Below are 21,539 nucleotides of genomic sequence, written 5' to 3' on the forward strand. Positions count from 1 at the left end.
GACACTTTGCACTGTAGTATGGATGTTAATATAACCATTTTGACTTCCCCAATACCCTTAAACCCACTGGATATGCCTATAGGCCACAGTTCAATGGGAAACATCTGAAAATGGTAACATGATAGCAATCAGTGTTATGAATTTTTTTTTGATAGACAGCAACTGATTAAGTGTCCAAGATTGTAAGTGGATAACTTGAATTGCTGCTATATGTCAATAAAGGCTAACTTGAACTAAGTGTCCAAGATTCTCAATTCTAATCATTATATATATATATATATATATATATATATATATATATATATATATATATATATATATATATTTCATGAGTTTAGATAGTTTAAAGTGATAATGACGAGTTATGTCTATGTGAATTGGGTATGTTCAAGTGTACAGTTCATATTTTGTTGGTGTTTGTACGGCTTATGGCTTCGGCTGGAAAAGCAATAAACATATTATATATATATATATATATATATATATATATATATATATATATATATATATATATATATATATATATCTGTTTTGCAGATGATTACAGGAAAAAAAAATCTATAGATACAGCTTATATGAAGTGCTGAAGGTTGAACTTGGATTGTCTTGATGGGCAAAAGCCCAGGAAAACAGAAAGTCTGTTTTTTCAGCCTAAACCTGCAGGTATCTAGCACAAAAAATGTACATTATCTACTATAGAAATCTCTGAGGGAATAGTTATGTTGACTGCTGTTGTCAAATTGTTTCCTGTTCGCAGAACAAAAGAACAGCCAGAGGGATTGCCTACTACAGGAGAAAGTGCTCTGTGCTTTCAAAAGTTAATGAAAGATTTCACCAAGGAAGTATATTTATAATTTGGTTTGTATGAAATGTTGATGAGTTTCTGTACCTGAGATTTATAAAAATTAACATTCCCATTGCAACATATAATCAAATACCAACATTTTCTTCACATTGACAGAGCAATTCCTTCATTGTTTGCAGCCTCCTTAATTTGCTTTTCTAACAGGAGCGCTGTATGGTTCTTAACTGAGTTTACAAAGTTCAGATGAACACTGAAATTGGGGAGTATGATGCCCTTCAAAATCTGTGCCTTTCCAACTGATTCGAGCTTGAGCAGGGACGATTTGGGGAGTATGATGTCCTTCAAGTTCTCTGCCTTTCCAACCAGCATCACTTTGGTCTTGTCCGGATTCAGTTTCAATTTGTTTGATTTCAGCCATTTGACCACAGCTAAGATCTTTACTACTTCCTGTGGTGATTTGGATAGTGAGATATGGAGCTGGATGTCATCTGCATATTGATGGCATCCAGTAACATAACTATGAGTTCTCCTAGTGGCTTTATGTAGAGGTTGAATAACATGGGGGAATAAGATTACATCCTGTGGAAGTCCACAAGATAATTTCCATTCTGCAGATAGTTGGTTTCCAATTTGGCTTTGACAAATCACCAGAAAAAGGTTTACTAAGATCAAGATTAGAATTGGCATTTTTAACTAAACAGCTCCAGGAGGTCTTTTTACATTAGTGGTAATTGTTTATTTCCTTAAAACAAATGTTCACTAAGGGCCAAATTACAAGTGACGAATGACGCTTGAATGGCAAGTATATTCCTCCCTGTTCACTTGCCCTCCACTTGATCCACTTGCCGTTCAAGTGTCATTTGTCACTTGTAGCTTAGCCCTAAGTTGACCTCAGGCAAATAATGGTATCTCAGCCAACAGTTTAGAAAATACAGTAAAATCCTGCACTTACTGCAATTGTAGAAGTAAGTGAACATACTGCTAAAAGGGCCCTCATTAAGCCATTTCGAATTGATTCCAAAGATGGCATTAGGAAAGGGGGACGTACTTGTGTTCCTCAGTGACTTGACAGAATTCTAATTTCAAAAATATTCAAAGCTGGCAAGAATTGGTTCTTAAATATATAAATCTTTAAAATCTAAGTATTGCTTAAAGACTATTTCCTACAGATACCTTGGTCTGTTTGTAGTGATTTTTCCAGCTCTTAAGAGATAAAGACCCAAATATTTGTAGACTTAACTCATTCTAGCATATTGTCTTTATCAAATGATTCAAAATAAAATGCTAATGTACAATTTTCAGATTAGATCTAAAGTCTGCCTGTTCTCCTGCTAGAATCCTATCATCTACTCAATCTAGCTCATTAAGAAGATTCTTTACTTAATATTTTGCTGAATTTTATGCAAAGAAGTAAGTCTAAAGTTGCCCAGATCCACCTTATTACCCTTTTAATGCAAATATACCAGAATACTGGTTTCTTATTCTTTAGGGGCCTGTCCAGAGGCAATACATATAAATACAATTTGACCAAAATTGCAATCCATGAGTTTGCATCTGTTTGCATTTTAGCTTGAAAAAAATATTCTCCTGGAGCTCTGTTTTAAAGTGAATATCCATAGACTCCATTAATTCAACCAACCAGCTAACCTGCAGGATCATTAAATCATAGAAATGTTTTTCACAAGTTTCTTTTGAGACCAGGGAAGCAGAACACAACAGTCCCCAGAACTGCATTTATTAACTACACTTCTACACTTTGGGAAGCTTTGATTTAGCATTTCTGAATCGGGGCCAGCATGCTGGGCCTGATTCAGATATCCCTAATCTTTACAAATTGGGTCCAATTCAGGTATTTTTCCCAAATCAGAAACCTGAATTGCACATCGCTAGTTACAATACCAAGTTTTCTTGATAGCCAAGATATCTGTGTACCTTTTTCAACTGGCAACAAAAGTTGCTGACTAATATTTTATCATCGGGTATCTAAGCCTTCTTATGATCTTTATATATTTGATTCTTCAAATGTGACAAACTTGATGATAGACATGGTTTCGGGCAGTCCACAAGCTGCCGAACCACAAAATTTACTAACAACACAAAGAAGGCTCCCCTGACTATAGCAATGCAAAAATACAAAGAAGAACAATCAGGAATATAGATAACCTCTATGAATACATTAAAAAATATTTACTTATAAAATGACTATGTGCTCATACAAAGTGCCAAAATATTATAAATACAAGTTCATAGGAAAATAGACCTACATACAAAATTGTAAAGCATCCATTCATAAATACATATACAATCATAAATACCCATAAAAACACATCACAAACACTTATCAACCCGACTGGCAACATATAAATCTTCAAAAACACTGTCTTTTTAAATCTCTCAAGACCAAGTTGGGGAATGAAGCTCCATGGAAGATGTGAAAAAGCAGGTGAGAAATACTAGAAATGTAGATAAAGTTCATACATCTGTGTTCTCTTCATGCAGGAACAAAGCATGGAACAAAAGATGAAGACAGTCCAAGCCCATCTGTGCCCTTGTGTGCATGAGTAAGGAACAGGTGACGCTACTCCTCAGAGATGAGTTCGAGTGAATTTGTAATTACATAAATGAAGTGTGGATTGGTTCTTTGCCCCTGAGGAAGTCTTGGGATGAAAACTGAAAAGCAAGCCAGCCCCAATTCGGGCAGGGCACAGAGTAGGGAGTCAAAAAGGGGCATCCCAGATCCAAGTTTGACACTGTAACAGACCGAGCTAAGACAGTGACTTTTGTTATAAATGCACAAATCTCATTTTAACCTTGTTTATGTATTGGAGAAGGCAGAAGCAGCCAATCAGGAGCCATGGAAATCTCAGAAGGAGATAGGAAAGAGCAGTTGGAGGAGCAAAAAGGAGTGGTTCAACTCATTTTAGACAGGGCTTAGAAGTCTAACAGGCAAGTTAGGGAAAACCTCTGTCTCGCAGCCTATCTTCAGGCAGAAGCATACTGGTTTAGTGTGATTGCCAGAAAGGGCATATGCTGGTTATTAAGCTCTAGAACTTCTAAGCAGTAGGAAGCTAAGAGGCAGACTGAGGTCTTTGTGTTATTAGCTCCAGTGAAATTGAACTAAATTTTAGGAAACCTGAGGGAAACTTATTAACCACTCTGAAACAGTAGATTGACAGTTTCTGGCTGTCTTTTTCCCTAAAACAATCTATTATAATGTATGTAATCAGTCTTAAGTGTCACATGTAGCTAAAAATGTGTATAATCTTAAAACATTACTATGTAATGGACTATTTGAAAACAAAAGCTTCCCCTCAACAAATAGAGACTTTCACTTATTTCATTCATTCAAGAATCAGTTGCCTCAGGAATATAGGGAAGTTATGAAAGTGACAAGAAGTCTGTCTTTACACTCTGGAATGAATCTAGACCAACAAATTTAAAACCACTAAGAATAACTAATATTACTGTTAACTATTAGACTGCTAATTTTGGTTCACTGCACCCCCTCCCCAATCTTGCTCATTAAAACATTCTTTCATTAGGCTTGGGTTAGGACTTGGCCCCTTTACCAACTTGGCACACATTCAAGGTCATTAAAAACTTTTCTTCCTTCCAGGAAATCTGCCATTGGAGTAAATTCCAAAGGAAGTACTGAATCCCATAGATTGCCATAAATGTCTTTGCATTTCATGTTATTTGCCTATTTATTTTATCAGAAAGTCACCAGTGAAATCTTACAAGAACAATAACGAATACCTGCGAATACATCTGTTTCATTCCTGGGGATAAATTCTGAATGGTAGAAGTTTCAGAATAAAAACATGACATAAACATATTTAGTAATCAAGAAAGTTACAAGATTAATAATTATTTCTATACCATAGCTAATCAACTATGATACAGAAACAAAAAGCAAGTTAAAGTATGAAAAACTGATCACACAATGGTAACACAGTATGTAGCATTATAGTTTACTTATTTGGCACATTTACAGTCTGTGTTTTTGGCTGAGACTCAAGGTGGATTACACAATTAGTTATAAGCATAAATGGAAAAAATCACTGGTTCTAATTTCAAGTTCGCAATGCCATACTGGAGAACCTAGTCAAATCACTGTTTCTCATGCTCAGTTTCCATCTTCCAGATGTGGACAATAATGCTACTCAACAAGGCTGTGATAAAAAATTCTGATTAATGTAAGAGAAGGTACATACGAAAACTGCTATATAAACACAAAATATTATTCAACTGATTATTACTAAATCAGTTCTTTTTATCAACAGGAATCTGATACATTTAAATTAAGCTAGATATACAAAAGATTGATATATTTGGAGATGCTAGGTTTTGATCAGATTGAACTAGCTAGGCAAATGCTTACTCAGGACTCCAGTTCACATAAGAATGCTTTACACAAGATGAAAACTCAAATGAATGCTCCAGTAACAGAGGAAGAAATCATACAAGGAATAGAAGCAGCAAAGATTGGAAAAGCACCAGGACCGGATGGGATCACAGCTAAATTTTATAAAGTAATGAAGGAAGACCTTGTACCGATATTAAAAAAATATAATGAATGATATACTTCAAGGAAAAGGGCTTCCAGATACATGGAATGAAGCGAGCATCACTCTGATCCCGAAAGAATCACAAGATTTGTCAGATGTGAAAAATTATAGACCAATTTCGCTTATAAATAATGACTATAAAATATTGGCAAGAATATTAGCAGACAGACTTAAAATATGGCTAATGGACTTTATAGGAGAGGATCAGGCTGGATTCCTACCAAACAGACAACTAAAAGATAATTTGAGAGTGGTTATAAATGCTATTGAATATTTTGACAAGTGACCAGATAAAGAAGTTGGCCTTTTCTTTGCAGACACAGAGAAGGCCTTTGACAACTTGAACTGGGACTTTATGTTCGCATCAATGGAAAAGATGGACTTAGGTAAAGAATTTATAGAAGCAGTAAAAACAATATATAAGGAACAAAGAGCGACAATCTGTGTCGATGACGACCTGACAGAGAAGTTCGAAATAAGGAAAGGTACAAGACAACGATGTCCACTATCACCATTGTTATTTGTTATGGTCTTAGAAATATTATTAAGGCAGATTAGAGAAGATGACAACATAAAAGGAATAAAAATAAAGGGATCTTCATATAAGTTGAGAGCTTTTGCAGATGATGTGATGTTTATAGAAGAAGATCCATTACAAACTTTGCCAAGACTACTGCATAAGATTAAGGAATTTGGAAATTTGGCAGGCTTTTTTATAAATAAAAAGAAGTTAAAAATAATAACCAAGAATATGACCAAGAAGAAGCAACAGGAACTGTGTGAATTAAATTGTGAAGTGGTACACAAGACTAAATATTTGGGAATAGAGCTCACGGCTAAAAATATCGATCTATTCAAGAATAATTATGAAAAGCTCTGGACACAAACTGAAAGAGATATGATAAAATGGAATAAATTAAACTTATCGTGGTTTGGTCAGATTGCCACAGTTAAAATGAATGTGTTGCCTAGAATTATGTTCCTAATGCAAACAATACCAATCATAAAAGACAAAAAACAATTTGAAAAATGGCAGAAGAAAATATTGGAATTTGTGTGGGCAGGGAAGAAACCAAGAGTAAAGATGAAAGTACTTTGTGATGCTAAGGAAAGAGGTGGAATGCAATTACCTGATCTTCGACTTTACCGTGAGGTGATATATCTAGTCTGGCTAAAAGAATGGGTGTCTTTAGCCAATCATAAATTGTTAACTTTGGAAGGCTACAACAAATTTTTTGGATGGCATGCGTATATGTGGTACGATAAGTACAAAATGGATGCAATGTTTCAGCACCACTATCTGAGAAGAAATGTATTGTTGACATGGCTAAAGTATAAAAAATTTATAGATCAGAAGAAACCACTGTGGATTATACCGGCTGAAGTGATCAACCCAAACCTAGAATATAAAGGAGAAGAAGGGCTCACCCTCAACAGAAGTAGTAGATAAGGAGGTAAAACTCAAACCAAATGAGGAGTTGCCATTTAAATATGGTTGGTTACAATATAGACAAATTAAAGACCTAGTTGATACAGATCAAAGGAAGACAGGTTTTAGAATTAAGAATTCAGAATTTGAGGAACTTTTGTTAGGAGATTGTAATAAAGCAATTTCTAAAATGTATAAATTGTTATTGAAATGGTTCACAGAAGATGAAACAGTCAAGGTACAAATGGTAAAGTGGGCAATAAACTAACAATGAAATAATGATGGAAGCATGGGAACAATTGTGGAAAAATATGTTAAAAATATCAACATGTACCAGTATTAGAGAGAATGGCTATAAAATGTTATATAGATGGTATTTAACACCGAAAAAATTAGCCTTAGCTAATAAGCAGCTATCTAATAAGTGTTGGAAATGTAAGGAGCATGAAGGTTCTCTATTTCATATGTGGTGGACTTGCCGTAAGGCTAGAGACTTTTGGGTTAAAATATGTGCTGAGATGTCTTTGATACTCCAGTATAATGTTGTTAAAAATCCAGAAATGCTGTTATTATATTTGCACTTAGAAGATGTTAATAGAAATGACAAGACATTGCTATATTATATGATAACAGCAGCAAGAATATTATATGCTCAATACTGGAAGAAAGAAGAAATACCTGAAATTGAAGAATGGACAAACAAATTGTTGTACATGGCTGAAATGGACAAACTAACAAGAAATGTGAAGGATCAAGAACCAAAAACATTTTTGGAAGATTGGAAAAAGCTGAAAAAATATATGGAAAAGAAATGGGATGTTAAGGGACAATTATAGTCTTCTGAAGCGTTTTAATGATACCAAGTAAGATAAGACATAGTTAAGATCTTTACTAATAACAAGATAAGAACAACTATAATATAGAAATAATGTGATATTAATAGCGGGGGGTTCGAGTGCTGTTGGAAGTCAACATTGAAAAGGGGGAGGGGAGGGGGTGGGGAAATATACTTGTGGGAATTGAAATGGATTTTATTTGTGTTTCTGACTATATATTGACCCATCCAATAAAAATGTATTAATTAAAAAAAATGAATGCTTAGCTTGGGAACTGCCTAACCTTTAATCAGCACATGTTTGGGGCACTGCTGGTGGAGTCAAGGTTGTCTGATGCCAAGAACTAGGAATGCACATATTGCACAGGGAAGCACCACATACCGAGATTCTGTGGTCTCCAGTTCAATACTGTATTAAGAGAAGGTTTGGAGGCAGCAATCCAGAACCTGAATCAAATAGCAGTTACTCATTACCCACCATATTGATAAGGAGTGTACTCTGAGGAAAAAAAACCACTGTTATTTCAGATCTGGGATTTAGGAGAAAATTCTTACTGTGAATGCTGTTTTTGGGTAGGACATTACCAGGGCAGGATTCAAATTTGTGTAGTTTTTCTGGTTCCAGAGTTTCAGGATAATTATTTTCAGTGAGGGCCTGGAGTAGCTATTTATAGGAATATGACCAAATATGCACAAAATATATTTGTCCCTTTGATTTAAACACCCCCTAAGTTTCAAGCAAATTGAACATAGGGGTTTGATTTTAAAGATCCCCTCCCCTGCAAAGTAAGAGCAGGTACACTTATCTGGAAATCTAGTTGGTTTTTAAGGTGCCTACACCTGAATCTTGTTCTTCTTCTACAGACCACCAGTCTGCCATTAGTATGTTTTTCATTTGCATTTATTTCATTTTCTTACTCTTACATAGAGATGGGCACAAACAGCAATACGAACAAAAAAAAGCCATAAACAGCCCGATCTGCTGTTCGCAAACAAGCTGTTTGTGAGGCCCCATTCTAAACAAACAGGTGGACATTGCAAGCCTCATTCGTTGCTGTTCGTCAAGCCAGTCTGGCACCTGCAAGCAATTCCCTTGGCAACTTAGGCAGGGATTGTCTGAACTCTGTCTGAACTCCTGCTGTTGCCCTGGAAACCCCAATCTAAGCCCAATTTAGCTTGATAGGCAGGTCTTCCTTTCAAGTGTGGAGCTCCAAATTTGTTACAACAAGGGAGCAAAGACCAGGGGGGAGGGGGGCTCCCAGCTCTGGATTAGTTTGCAGACTGTGGAGAGAGAGAGACAGTTGCTGTTGACATTTTGATAGAGTGCATTGGAGCTTGAATTTTCTTTGTGTGTGGTGGGATAGGGATCTACCCCTTCAAGTCCCAGGGCTGCTGCCAGGCTCTGGGCCAAGCTATTATTTATTATTGGTACCTTTCCTGCTGCCTGCTCAGGTCAGGTTTCTGGGAGTGGTGTGGTAGGGATCTACCCCTTCAAGTTCCAGGGCTGCTGCCAGGCTCTGGGCCAAGCTATTATTTATTATTGATACCTTTCCTGGATCCTGCTCAGGTCAGGTTTCTGGGAGTGGTGCAGTAGGGATCTTGACTTGGATGATGGCTGGAGGAGAGCCTGCTGGCCCCCACGAACAGCCAACCACGAACATGTTCATGAACAGGGCCATGTTCATGGTTGTTCGTGAGTCCCTGTTCGTGGATGGCAATGAACAACATGTTCATTTTTTTTCTGTTCATGCCCATCTCTACTCTTACAGTAACTGATTGACAATATTTTTTTCAGCATTTCCACTGAAAACTCTGTCATCCTTCCTCATTGTTGTCTTTTCCCTTCCTTTTACAAAATGAGGAAGGAGAACGGGAAGGAGAACTGCATCTCTGCTATTATTTCCTGCGGGGAATTATTTTTATGAGGTATAAAATGGCTGTATTTCAACCAAATTACACCAACATTGCAGCAAAGCTAGTGTCTATTGACTAAAGACCTCCCATGTTTCAAGTGAATTGGACCAAGAGGTCCAGTTCTATGGGCCCCCAAATAAGGTGCCCTCAGCCATCCTACTTGCAGAAGAAAGGGGGCCATGCCCTTATAAAGGAGGGAGGGAAGGAGAAGGAATGAGCCAGAACCACAGCTTTGCTGGGCCTGGTGCCTGGCTTGTGCCAGCTGGGAGCCACCTTCCCCAGGCTGCGGCCTGCAAAATTTGGAGAATCAAAGAAAACAAGATTACTATTGTTGAAGATGGTAAAATGGTGACCTTTGTGTGTATTCTCAGCTCAGGAATTCTGGAACATTTATTGCTGCTACTTTTACAGCTATCTTCTTTTGAAGAATAGCTGCAATTGGTACTGTTATAGCAACTGCTGCCACCAATACAGATGTGTACAGATATTCAGTTAAGGAAGTAACTTTGCTTGTTTAAGATACTGGCATGTGCACCAAAATTGAGGGAAGTAGTAGCAGGCAGCAAAATTAGATGACAAGAATAGTTGGTTCTGTTGTAGCACTGCAGATCCTGGTTTATAGATGAGAACTAAAATATTAGCAAGGTGTTTTAATCTTGTTAAAGCAATCATTTACAAAACTGAAAGGACATTTGCCAATAAACAGAACAAAGGGAAAGCAGAAGGCCCGCAAGAACTTGTAAGGGGCATCTAATTTCCCCCTGTATTCTTCCCCTCACTATTTCCTTTCCCTTTCCTAGCAGTCCCCATAGCCTGTCCCCTTTTCCTGTTTCTTTCTGTTCTTAACTGGATCTTTTATCATTTAAAACTTGGTAGCACTTTTACAATTCCAAAAACAAATGGTAAGATTACTACTTGCAAGTTCACATGAACGTCAACAAAGTTGACATTTCCAGTACAGTTTGTATTAAATGCGTGTGTGCGCACAATCACATACAAATTCAGCAGTCTGAGATGCGTTTATCGGAGCAAGCCCAGGCAATGTCATCATCTTATTTCACCATTTAGCCATTCAAAGTTCATCTGGGTATGAGAATGCAGTTTTGTTTTTTAAGTGTTCAGCAGTACCACCAGGAGCACTATTAAATGTTTTCCTCTATTCCCCAGAGACGACTGTAAGGCCCTGGCTGTGAGTGTGCATCTTCTGTGCACAGGTCTCAATATTAAGGATAACAGCTGATGTGGACCACAGCCGTCTTGTTTAAATTATATGATGTCTGGATTCCAAAGGAACAGGGCACTCTCTGAAGTGTAAATCTTTACTTTTAAGAAAACTTAAGAAGCATCACAGCAGTACCTTGTACGCTTACATATTCTCTTTTCCTCATTCCAAAGACGATTGTGTAAAGTCAAGTTCATCTTTATTTCACATTGGCTTCAGCATGAGTAACCACACTGAGATTGAGCATTTTCAAGTAAAATAATAGGATTTCTTAGTAGTGGGAATTTACAGCATGGAGGAGCCATAAATAAAAGTTTCAGAAGTTCTTAACATCTTAAAAAAAATTAAAAGTGAAGGTATCAAGGTAGAAAATCAGCAGTGGGCAAGCTGTATTAAACAATACACATGAGAAATTTACAGAGGTGGCTCGTTGTGTTAATGAAGGGTCCAAGTTCAGCACTTACAAAATCTAATTTGCCTTAACTCCTCAGTGGGAAATCACTCACAAACGTATCACTGCACATAATAATTGCTGTTTTAAACAAAGCCTACTGGTAATTACATAACCCAGAGATTTTTGTTGCAAGTTTGCAACTTCTTTTGTAGCAACAACAGGAAGAACAATCTGCCCTATTCAAAATGCATGTGCTACTATTTCACTGTAATTTTTCTTGTTTGGTGCAGATCTTTCAAATGGCAAGCTCTTAATAGGAAATTTTCTGTATGTTCCTGAGTTATTATGCAAAATTTACTAATGTTTATGGACAACTGAGTATATAGCTTGAACTCAACTGTAACAAATCACATTTATTTCTTATTGTATTCTTATAGGGCACCTAATTATCAGGCTATATCAGACCATTTCCACTATATTAAAGCTACATACAGGGTTGAACAATAGCTGTGCAACTGACAACCTGCACAAACACTCACTAGTTGATGCCATAATAAATGATCTTTTGAAAATGCTTAAAGAGATTTTTATATGCAGACACAAAAGCACACTTCTATTTCCTGCAGACCACCCCAATAAGAAAATCAACTTCTGAAAGGCATATTAAATGTTTTTATAGCAAGTGGATGAAAAACTCAGTTTGTTACCCACTCGAAACAAAAAAGTTATGTGGATTAGATTTAACTTTAGTTGACTTAGATTTTCTTAAAGAAAAAGTTATAATTACTTACTACTTCTTTCAGGTCTTTGTACAATTCTAGTCCTCTTCTGAATTCCGCTTTCATGGAGTGCCTTGAACCAATCTCGCAATCTGTTTGCAACTTCCCTGAACTCCAGGTCACTGCACACTGCAAAACATAATGAAAAGCTCTTTAATCTTTTCAGGAAGTGTATAAATTCAATCTTTCCTGGTGCGGCAATAAATGAAAAAAATAAATAAAGATGAGCAAAAATTTTCTCATTAATTCTGTTATCAATAAATATGATTAGGAAGTAAAATACTTAATATTACTTTTTAGATCATTTCTGTAATTAAAAAAATACAACTTAAAAATAGGTTGCATTTTGTGCATTGTTTTTAGGCAGATATTACAAATGCCTTCATAAATAATATTCATATCTGATCAGTACTGAATGTAGGCAGCTGAAAGAAAAAAAAAACATAACTGAATTGAAACCCTGGGAAGAAAGAGGGAAGAGTCCATAGCTCAATGACAGAGTACATGGCCTACATGCAGCCCGTACTAGGTACCTCCAGTTCTAAAACGATCTCAAATAGCAGAATTAGAAAAGGCTGACAGCTCAGAGAGGTGACTCTAGTTGGAGGCCATTTGGGAGAACAGATGACAGTCCGAACAATCAGAATTAGGCGACACACATCAGAAGCATCATCCTGTTTCATAGCTTCCAAAAGCTTTATTGAATTTGTAAGGGCACTTATGTATGAACAAGAGGCCACGTAGAAGGTTCGTAACCAACTTCACTGTAACCACAAGAGCACAACAAGAGGCCATATGAACTTGATTCAGTTTCGTTTTCCCGGCCATGTTGGATGCTCCTCTCCACAGGTCCGGGAGGAAGCGGCCGAGCAGCCTGACCGGGTGGTTGACCTGCGAGGGTTAACCCCCAGGACTCCCAGGTAGGGGGTCAGGGTCTGGAGCGCTGCAGGAAGAGCCCCCTGAAGTCGATCCAGGGGGTAAATAGCCCGTCTGCTCCTATGGAGGCTGGCAGACTTGCGCAGCACATCGCGTGCTGCCGGGCCATGGAGAACGGCAACAAGCAGATTTAAGGTGAAAGCCTGTAAGTAAGCGGATCCCTTCTGTTACTTTAAGCGTATGCGAAGGATTGGTGAGAGTTGAAGCTTAAGAAGGTTCGGATATCTTCCCCTTCATTGAGTTTTGGAACTTAGTTGGCGGACTCCCCCCCGCTAAGATGGCGACGAAAAAGCAAAGCCCTGCTGTGGACAAATCGGTTTTGGCTGTGCTGTAGGGGAAGGGAGAGACTCTTGAAGAGGTGGTTAAATGGTCGGTCGTTGAAGCTATGAAGCCCTTTGTTGATAGGCTAAATGAAATCGGACAAAGGGTTGGTTCAGTTGAAAACGAAGTGAAAACCACTAAAGATGTAGCGCTCGAGGCAGAGAAATCTGCTCGTGAAAATGGAACACTCATGAGAGCTACAAACAAAGAAGTAAAGCTTTTGGAGAATCAATTGATAGAACTACAAGTGGATAGTGCTCAGACGGTATTGTGTTTACAGAATGTGAAGGAGGAGGAAAGTGAAAATTTAAAGGATCTGGTGTCGGAACTTTTGGCATCATTCGCAAAGGCAACTAAAGGAGAGTTAAAAAGCGATATTCTGGAAGTCCGTCGGACATCTTCAAAATATGCAATGAAGTGTTAGCTGCCTCGCGAGATTATTATTGACTTTTCATCTAAGAAGACTCAGGACACCATTTTATATAATTCGATTAACATGGACTTGGACTTTCTTGGCAACAAGGTTAAGATATTGAAGGATGTTCCATTTCTAGCTCGTAAAAGAAGATTCAAGTACAAAAGGTTTGCAGCTCTTCTGAGAAAGCGTGATATAAAATACAAATGGTTATTTCCGGAAGGCATCTGGTTTAGATATAAAGACCAAGCCTACACGATAATATCGGAAGTACAGCTGAGGGATTTTGTGCTTAATCATCAAGAGTTCAAGCAAGAAGAAGATCCAGAATCTGAAGGGGGGAGTGGGGAGGAGTGAGTGAGCGCAGCTATTGTAGCTGTTCAAAGAGAACTGAGACCGAGACGCGGGGGGGGGGGGGGCAGAAGAAGAAGACCTGATCCTGACTGTAGTTCGTATCTTATAAGATCTACCAATCTAATAGCATATTAGAAAGTTTAACTTTAAATAATTGTATTATGAAGGGAATTCAATACTTGTAGTTGTAGTCTGTGTTCTTATGTTGTTTTTTTCCTCCCCCCTTGTTTCCTTTTTCCTTTTTCTGTTTGTAGTTTTGATGTTAGTAATTAAAATAAAAATTTGTATATATATAAAAAAGAGGCCATTTGAACTTTTAAACTGCTTTAATGTCCTGCTTATGCTAGTTGCAGACTGTAATCAATAAACTTGATTTGACACAGCAAGAGGAAACCTTTAATACTGAAAAGTGAAACTATCTAGGCAAAACAGTTGCCTCCCACCCCCAAGCAATTTGTTTTTTTTCTATTAAAAAGGGTAATTGAGTACAGTCAGGTTATAACACTCTTTGTATCACATTCTCTGAATTCCCAACTTTTTATCAATAACAACTAAGTATCTAGCCCTTTCCATTATGGAAATGTACTTTTCCACTTATAACTCTGCAACAAAAAGGGCTAGACACTTTTTTTTAAAAAAAAATGAAAGCTGGGAATTCAGAATATCTGATACACAGATTGCTATAATGATATTCAGCTGCGGATTAAAACAAATAAAAAGCCCAGTGATCGTGGTGGTGGTCAGAAAGGAAAGGACCATGGGGACATGGGAAAACCTGTTGCCGTGTGGATTAGGCTAAGAAGACCCAAACTTTCCTACCCATGGGGCAGCCATCCAGGCTTGCAAAGCAAGTTTTGAAAAGATCAGAGAAAATCTGGGGAAACCCTGGGAGGTGAACAAATGAACCACGGTGCCGTGGGGAAGCAGGAAAACCCCCAGCAGCATCAATCCTGGGACAAATCACCCATATGGAAATAGCTTATATAGGGTCTGGCTGTTTTTCAGCTGTGCTAGCCTCCATTTCAACATATTCAGGGACTAGGTGCTAGCTCTCTACTCTGTTCTGCTGAAGCTTCATTGGCACTTGTAGAGGAAGATAGTGTCTTGCACCTGGTCAGATGGTCTCCTCAGGTGTGGGTTACCTAGCCAGCTGGCTTGCCAGGGGCCAGGGACCATGGAGCCTGAAGCTAGAATACAAGGCTAGTGTGAAGTGATCCAGCACTGAAGCCCTGCCAAGCAGCCTAAATAGGCTGAGGGGGTCACCTGGCTCAGCTGCATCTGTCAACAGGTGCGGCTGCTCAGGAGGCTCTGCCCTGCCCTGCCCTGCCCTACCATGGTCCTGCAAGGGACTATTCCTTTCAGAGTTCTGACCTGAGTCTGCAGGGAGATGGAGCTTTACCAGACTTGCACTTCGCCTCCTCTGTGCTACTCCTTTACTGCCATTACTCCCTCAGCATGGAAAGCAATCTGGAGGGACCATCAGCCCTGGCTTGTGTCCTGCCTGATGGGGCCCCAGTGGCAGTCTCGGAGGCAAGCAGCTTGGAAGTGCTTGCAGGCGGCCAGGATTCACATGAAGTGAATCCTGGGTGGGGTGGTCTCAGGTGCTGCTGCGGCAAGGTCATCCAGGCCCTCACTTGCAGGTTCTGGCAGTGTGATCTCTGGCGCATGGTCAGCTGATACCTCTGCAGCAACAGGCCCATACTGGTCCTCAGCCTCTTCCTCTGAGTCCCCCAGGTTTGAATCACTGGCCTGGTCAGAGGAGGGGATGGCACCTGGTGGCCTAGTTCCATGCTTTCTCATCTGGCCCGCATGATATTGCAGCACATGAACATCTGGCATTTAAGTCCAGTAGGACAGTAGCTAGAGTCACAGCAGCAGGGACCCATGCTGATTCATTACTCAGACAGGCTTATCTGAAGCATATGAACCTGCTTTATATTGAATCAGATCATTGGTCTCTTAAGGCCAGTATTGTCTACTCAGACTGGCAGCAACTCTCCAAGATCTCAGGCAGAGGTCTTTCATATCACTTATTGCCAAATCCTTTAATTACAGATGTCTGGGATTGAACCTGAGACCTTCTTCCTGCCAAACAGATGCTTTACCACTGAGCCACAGCCCCTCCTAAAGGAACCTTTAGGAATAATCTGTGATAGTGTTACCATCAGCATCCTTTGGTCATCCTTCTAGTTTGTGCCCTTGAGCCTTTTGGACTCTGTATGGTTGCTGGAGGACTTCTGTTACCTGCTTTTGTGCTCTGGACATACTCATCTGGATTGGTGCCAGCGCAGGATTTCTACCTTTGGATTTTGAGACTCTGGAACTCTTTTGGTTTAGCCTGAAAGATAACCTTGAGCTGTTAGACTGAAAGGCTGTTTAAGTGTGTTAATTTAGTTATCTAGGGTTTATTATTTTCTTCTCTGTATCTGTATTTGTATCTGTCTGCAGTTCTGTTAATAAACACTTTGGAGTAAAACCTTGTGTGCTCATTGGGACATTGCAAGCTTCAATCTGAATCAGTACTTTGGCCTATTTTGTTCACAGCTACCCAAATATTGTTTAGTGGAACTCAGTCTGCAAAGTGGTTTACCATGCAGGGTTGACTTCCTGTTTAAAACTTGCCTCTCAGCTCCACAACTGGAAGTTTAGTCAGGAGATGGTGGCAGCTCTGGTTACCTTGGAAGTAAGGACTTGATCCAAGTGTTGAGTGTTTTGCTCCTGACCTCCCACTCTGGACGGCTAATGGACACAGCCATCCTTGACAAATTAAGATGGGTCCTTATATGTGTTCAGATATTTAAGTATTAATTTTTAATTTGCTCATGTAAGTTTAGAATATCCCAAGTGTGTTTTGTCAGTTTCCTATCAGCAGGGGCCTCCAAAACGCAACAAAAATTCTTCTTTACATTAAAGTCTGAAACTACATAACAGAGTTCGTGTATCTCTCATTTGGTTTATATTTAGAGGCAGTTAGCATTTTTATAGCAAATAGCCTGCAGTTCTTTAAATAATATGCTTAGGTCTTTTATCAGTTTTGGAAAAAAAAGTAGTTCTCAGAGAAATGAATACAGATTTGTCTAAAATAAAACAATTACTAAATTAATAATCAAAATTTTGCAATTAAAAATTTATTTCTTTTTTGAACTTTAATGTCAAATGCTCTCAAGATTTTCTTTCATGAAATATTTGCTGGCCATTTTGGGCCCCTTTTGGTCATTTTCAGGCCGAATTTCAATTCAGGATGAGGCCCAAAATGGCCAGCACCGGGGCCCTGCTAGGTGAGGGAAGACTCCCCCTCCTGGCAGCAGCCCGATCCGGGTCACTTGGGGCCCCTTTTGGCCATTTGGAGTTCAATTTGGGCCCAAAATGGCCAGGAGCAGGCCCGAAATAGCCAGGATCGGGTCTTTACTAGGATCAGTGGCCCGATCCTGTCCATTTTGGGCCCCTTTTGCCATTTTGTGCCTAATTCAGGCCCCAAATGGCCAGGATCATGCCCCAAACGGCCACGATTGGGTGGCTTCCAGGCGGGAGCACTGACCTGTGCGGCTGATCCGGTCCATTTTGGGCCAGAAATGGCCCAGATCCAGCCACTGCGGGGCAGGGGACTACTCCCTCACAGCAGAGCAGCCTGTTCTGTGTCGATTCAGGTCTGATCTGGGCTGAATTTATCATAGCCTGCATGATGTCACTTCCCAGAGGTGACATCATTGTGCAGTGCCGGGAGTGCACATGTATTGAAAGGCGCACCACCTCCTCCCAGGAGCTGTCCTGGGTAAGAGTTCCCCCACCTCTTTCCCCAGAAAAAAAAGCCCTGCATAGCAGATATTAGTTTCCAGGGAAAGCAGAACTTAAGCTGATGGGACTGTGAATTGACCTGTTGCATTTCCTTGACAATAAAACCTTGACAATAAAACCATAGCTCAATGAATGTTTAGTATTCCACGCTTTGAGCAACAAGGCAACAAAGACTTGGCTAGAGGAGTACGTAATTGCTCCTTCTGTTCCCTGACTTCTAATTCCATGGTGTTCCTTTGCTTGCCTCGGAGATAGGTTTGGATGGCCTGACAGGTGAGGTCCAGTCCATTGTATTAAAGATCGCAGTGAATTTGCTGAATGGCAGACTAGTGCCTGATCAGTAACTTCTATTGCCAGGGATATTTTTTACAGTAGGTAGAGAATTTCTTTTTCTGCAATTTATTTTTTTAGATATAGCCATTGATTCCTCTTATTCTATTTTTCTCTTTTAAGCACAGGATTGTTCTTTCAATTTTTCTCAAAAAGAAATCAAGGCACCCTCTTCTAACTTCAACCCTTGCATTTGTTTTATGTTATACACCTCAGGGTAGTGCTCCGGCAGAAAGACTGCAAGGCTTGGGAAAACATTGCCTGCCCCCAAACACAGAGTGCAATTCTGAAATTCTGCAGAGACTCCCTTCCTGCCCCTCCTCTCTTAAAATTTATCTTTGAACAAGAAATTGATTAGAAATTGACTCCAAATGCCTAAAAAAAGGAAAATAAAAGGACTGTTGGATTTCAGAGGGAAACTGGGTAATGAAGAATTAAGAGAATTTCTCTTAACAACCCTACTTTACAGCTTGAACACACATGCAACACTCTTAATTCAATGTAGGGATCCCATTCCCTTGCCCTCCACCACCTCTCACCTGGCCGGTGGAGGGAAAAAGCACAGGAACAGGCCCGAGAGCCCCACAGAGTGCTCCCGAGCTCCCTAGAACACTTCCTCATTGTGCCAGGCATTACATCATTCCTGGAGTGACAAGGAAGTATTCCGGAGCATGAGTGCGCTGCGTGCTTGACGTTAAGTCCTCCTGGTGGTCCCTTCCATCTCCTTGTTTTAAGCCTGGGGGATCTGGCAACCCTAGCTCAATGGTTTTGGGAGGTTATGGTAAGGCAACAAGTGGAAGGAGGATGTCATTCTTGAAATTTTTCTGAAAGAGATTAGTACAGGGTTGTGCAAAAACAAAATTTAAAAGGAATGGTGAATAAATACTGCTGAGCATAATTAGAAAAAGAACTGAGTTTGTGAAATGTTTGTGCTAAAAGCGTAAGAGACAATAGATACTTGAGTATGTTTCTCATGTTAAGAAATAGGAAGTTAATAAGTTTATGACACATAATATGGTTCTCCCAATATCTGCTAAACAAAAAGAATGAAAATTAGGTGACAGGGCATAGATAATCTTTGGAGTTAAAATCTGGAGATATACATTTTGAAAAGCTTTTTTTCCTGTGACACATTGAGAGCTAGAAGCTTTGGTAAATGGATTCTCAGATTTTCACAACCCCAAAGGAGTTGGAGTACTGTATGTGTAATAACCTACTATCTGCTTCCCATGGCATAATTACACCCATGTAAATGCTAAAATTCTGATAGTAGATAGTTCAATTAAACTCTTGGGCTTTGCTACTGCCAGAATGCCAAGTCAAGGTTACAGTGCACCAAGGATATACTTTAACTAGGGAATAAATTGCCACATTTATCTACCTTTTGAAAATGAAAAGCCCCCCCCCGAAGGCATGCTATTCAAATTATATACTACATATTGGCCTGCATTGATTTAAAATAGGTCAAGATGAGGTAATTCAGTCTATTATTTCACCCAATAGGCTAGCCGATGAATCTTTAATGACAAAAGACAGACAGTAAAGGTTGTGGAAGGTTAGACAGTAATCAAAAAATGCATATTAAATCAGATGAATCCACTCAGGAACCTGCCAAGAAGTGCTTTTCTTTTTGTCTAATACTACTGCAGGCACTCTTGCTCTTACAATCAATTCTAACAGCCATTAAAAAAATTAGTATGGATAAATGAAGTCCCCAGCTCAAAGGTTATTCTGTTCTATCAACTTAAAGTGCTCGACACAGACTTGTCTGTACAAAAATCAAGATATTTAACTATAGACAACCAAAGAAATGTAAAGTCGCCTTCATACATGTTTCATAAATAACTTCATAATACATAAACACTAAGAGGAACCAACTGCTGAATTTGTTTTCACATAAAATAAACGCTACAATTTGCGGTTGGCATTTGAATCTAATTTACTGATTGGAAGCAGAATACTTGGAGACGCTAATCAGGGTATTTTCATTCACTGCTTTAATTTGCCGTGCAGAAGCTAATTGTATCCTTTTGTACCTTCAATACAATTGAATCAAAGAGGCATAAATGAAAAAAAAATGTGTAATACAACATTCCAACACAACAGGTTGTAAGATATACATATACATATACATATACATATAAAAGGTAAAAGGTAAAGGTGCAAGCACCGAGTCATTACTGACCCATGTCAGTAATATGTCAGTATGTATATTTGTATATATATTTGTCAGTATACATATTTGTTTTGACCTTGGTTCCGTCACACACACTCAGCCTAACCTACCTCACAGGGTTGCTGTGAGGAAAATAATAACGGCAAAGAGAATTATGTAAGCTGCTTTAGGTCCTCATTGGGGAGAAAGACATGGTATAAAGGAAGTAAAATTTTTAAAAAATACTCTGACCGCTCAATCATTTCTCTTAAATGGAAATAATTAATTTCACTTACTGATTCCTTTTAAGTACTCAGCTACATCGGACATCAATTAGGTTTTAAAGAAGAAACTTATGCAGCTTATTACTTACTATCAGAACCAATAAATACGCCACTATATCTATTTGATTAATGGAGGAGATCAGAGGCCTGCCGCATCAGGGCAGGAGTCACTGTTCCCATCAAGATACAAAGCCTCTAGTGAGAATACATCACATTTCCTTATAGAACAGGGATTGTTCTAGAAGGAAAGGGATTGTCCCTACAAAGGTTGTTTTATGCTACTGAATGATTACTCATCCACGATCACTAGGAATGGAAGTGAAATTGCACTTCTGGATTTCTCTATATTCTTAGGATGGAGCTATATCCCTATCAAAATCCCACAATGCTCTCCCCACATACAATAGTAAAAGCCAAATGACGCTGTCACAGCCTGACATTACTTTTTTTAAAAAGTAAAATTGGTTTATTTTAAAGGAAAGTAAAATTCAAAGGATATATAAATATAGCCAGAAAAAATGTTTTTAAATGAGATAAAAATCCTAAGAAAAACACTAAATTCCTTAGACAAAGGGCTTAACAAACTGGGGTGTAAGACAAGGTCCTCAGAATTTACAGATGACAAGAGTTCCTTGGATATAAGCTATTTTGAAAGGTTCTGAAATGGTGTCAGTCAGGTGGTATCTGTTCTGTAGCTCAAGGTAAACAAGGTTTTGAAATGATGTCAGTCAGGTGGTATCTGTTCTGTAGCTCCAGGTAAACATACCATTTAGCTAAGCATCAGGAAGAGAGACTCACTAGGCAGAAAGAGAAATGAACTTGCCAGGAGAGTAACAGCAATCCTAAGAACACAGCCTGACATTTCCATGTTCCCAATTTCACTGAACTATCCATTAAAACTCAATGAATGAATCATGACAATTCCACACTAAATGACTTGACTGGAGAGGAAACGTGAAACACTGAATCCTTGCCGGGGGGCAGGGAGTGCTTTTTGCCTAGA

The 21,539-nt window shown here is 38.9% G+C and overlaps 1 protein-coding gene across 2 annotated transcripts in view; it reads right to left on the reverse strand.

Moving 5' to 3' along the window:
* SPOCK3 (SPARC (osteonectin), cwcv and kazal like domains proteoglycan 3) overlaps positions 1–21,539 on the reverse strand; it is a 264,800-nt gene that overhangs the window by 15,783 nt on the left and 227,478 nt on the right. For both annotated transcript variants that reach the window (XM_054990643.1, XM_054990644.1), the window contains one exon: positions 11,959–12,075. In XM_054990643.1, coding sequence (XP_054846618.1) covers positions 11,959–12,075 — 117 coding nt within the window. The remainder of the gene's footprint in view (positions 1–11,958; positions 12,076–21,539) is intronic.

Source organism: Eublepharis macularius, chromosome 10 (assembly GCF_028583425.1).
Source record: "Eublepharis macularius isolate TG4126 chromosome 10, MPM_Emac_v1.0, whole genome shotgun sequence".
NCBI lineage: Eukaryota > Metazoa > Chordata > Lepidosauria > Squamata > Eublepharidae > Eublepharis > Eublepharis macularius.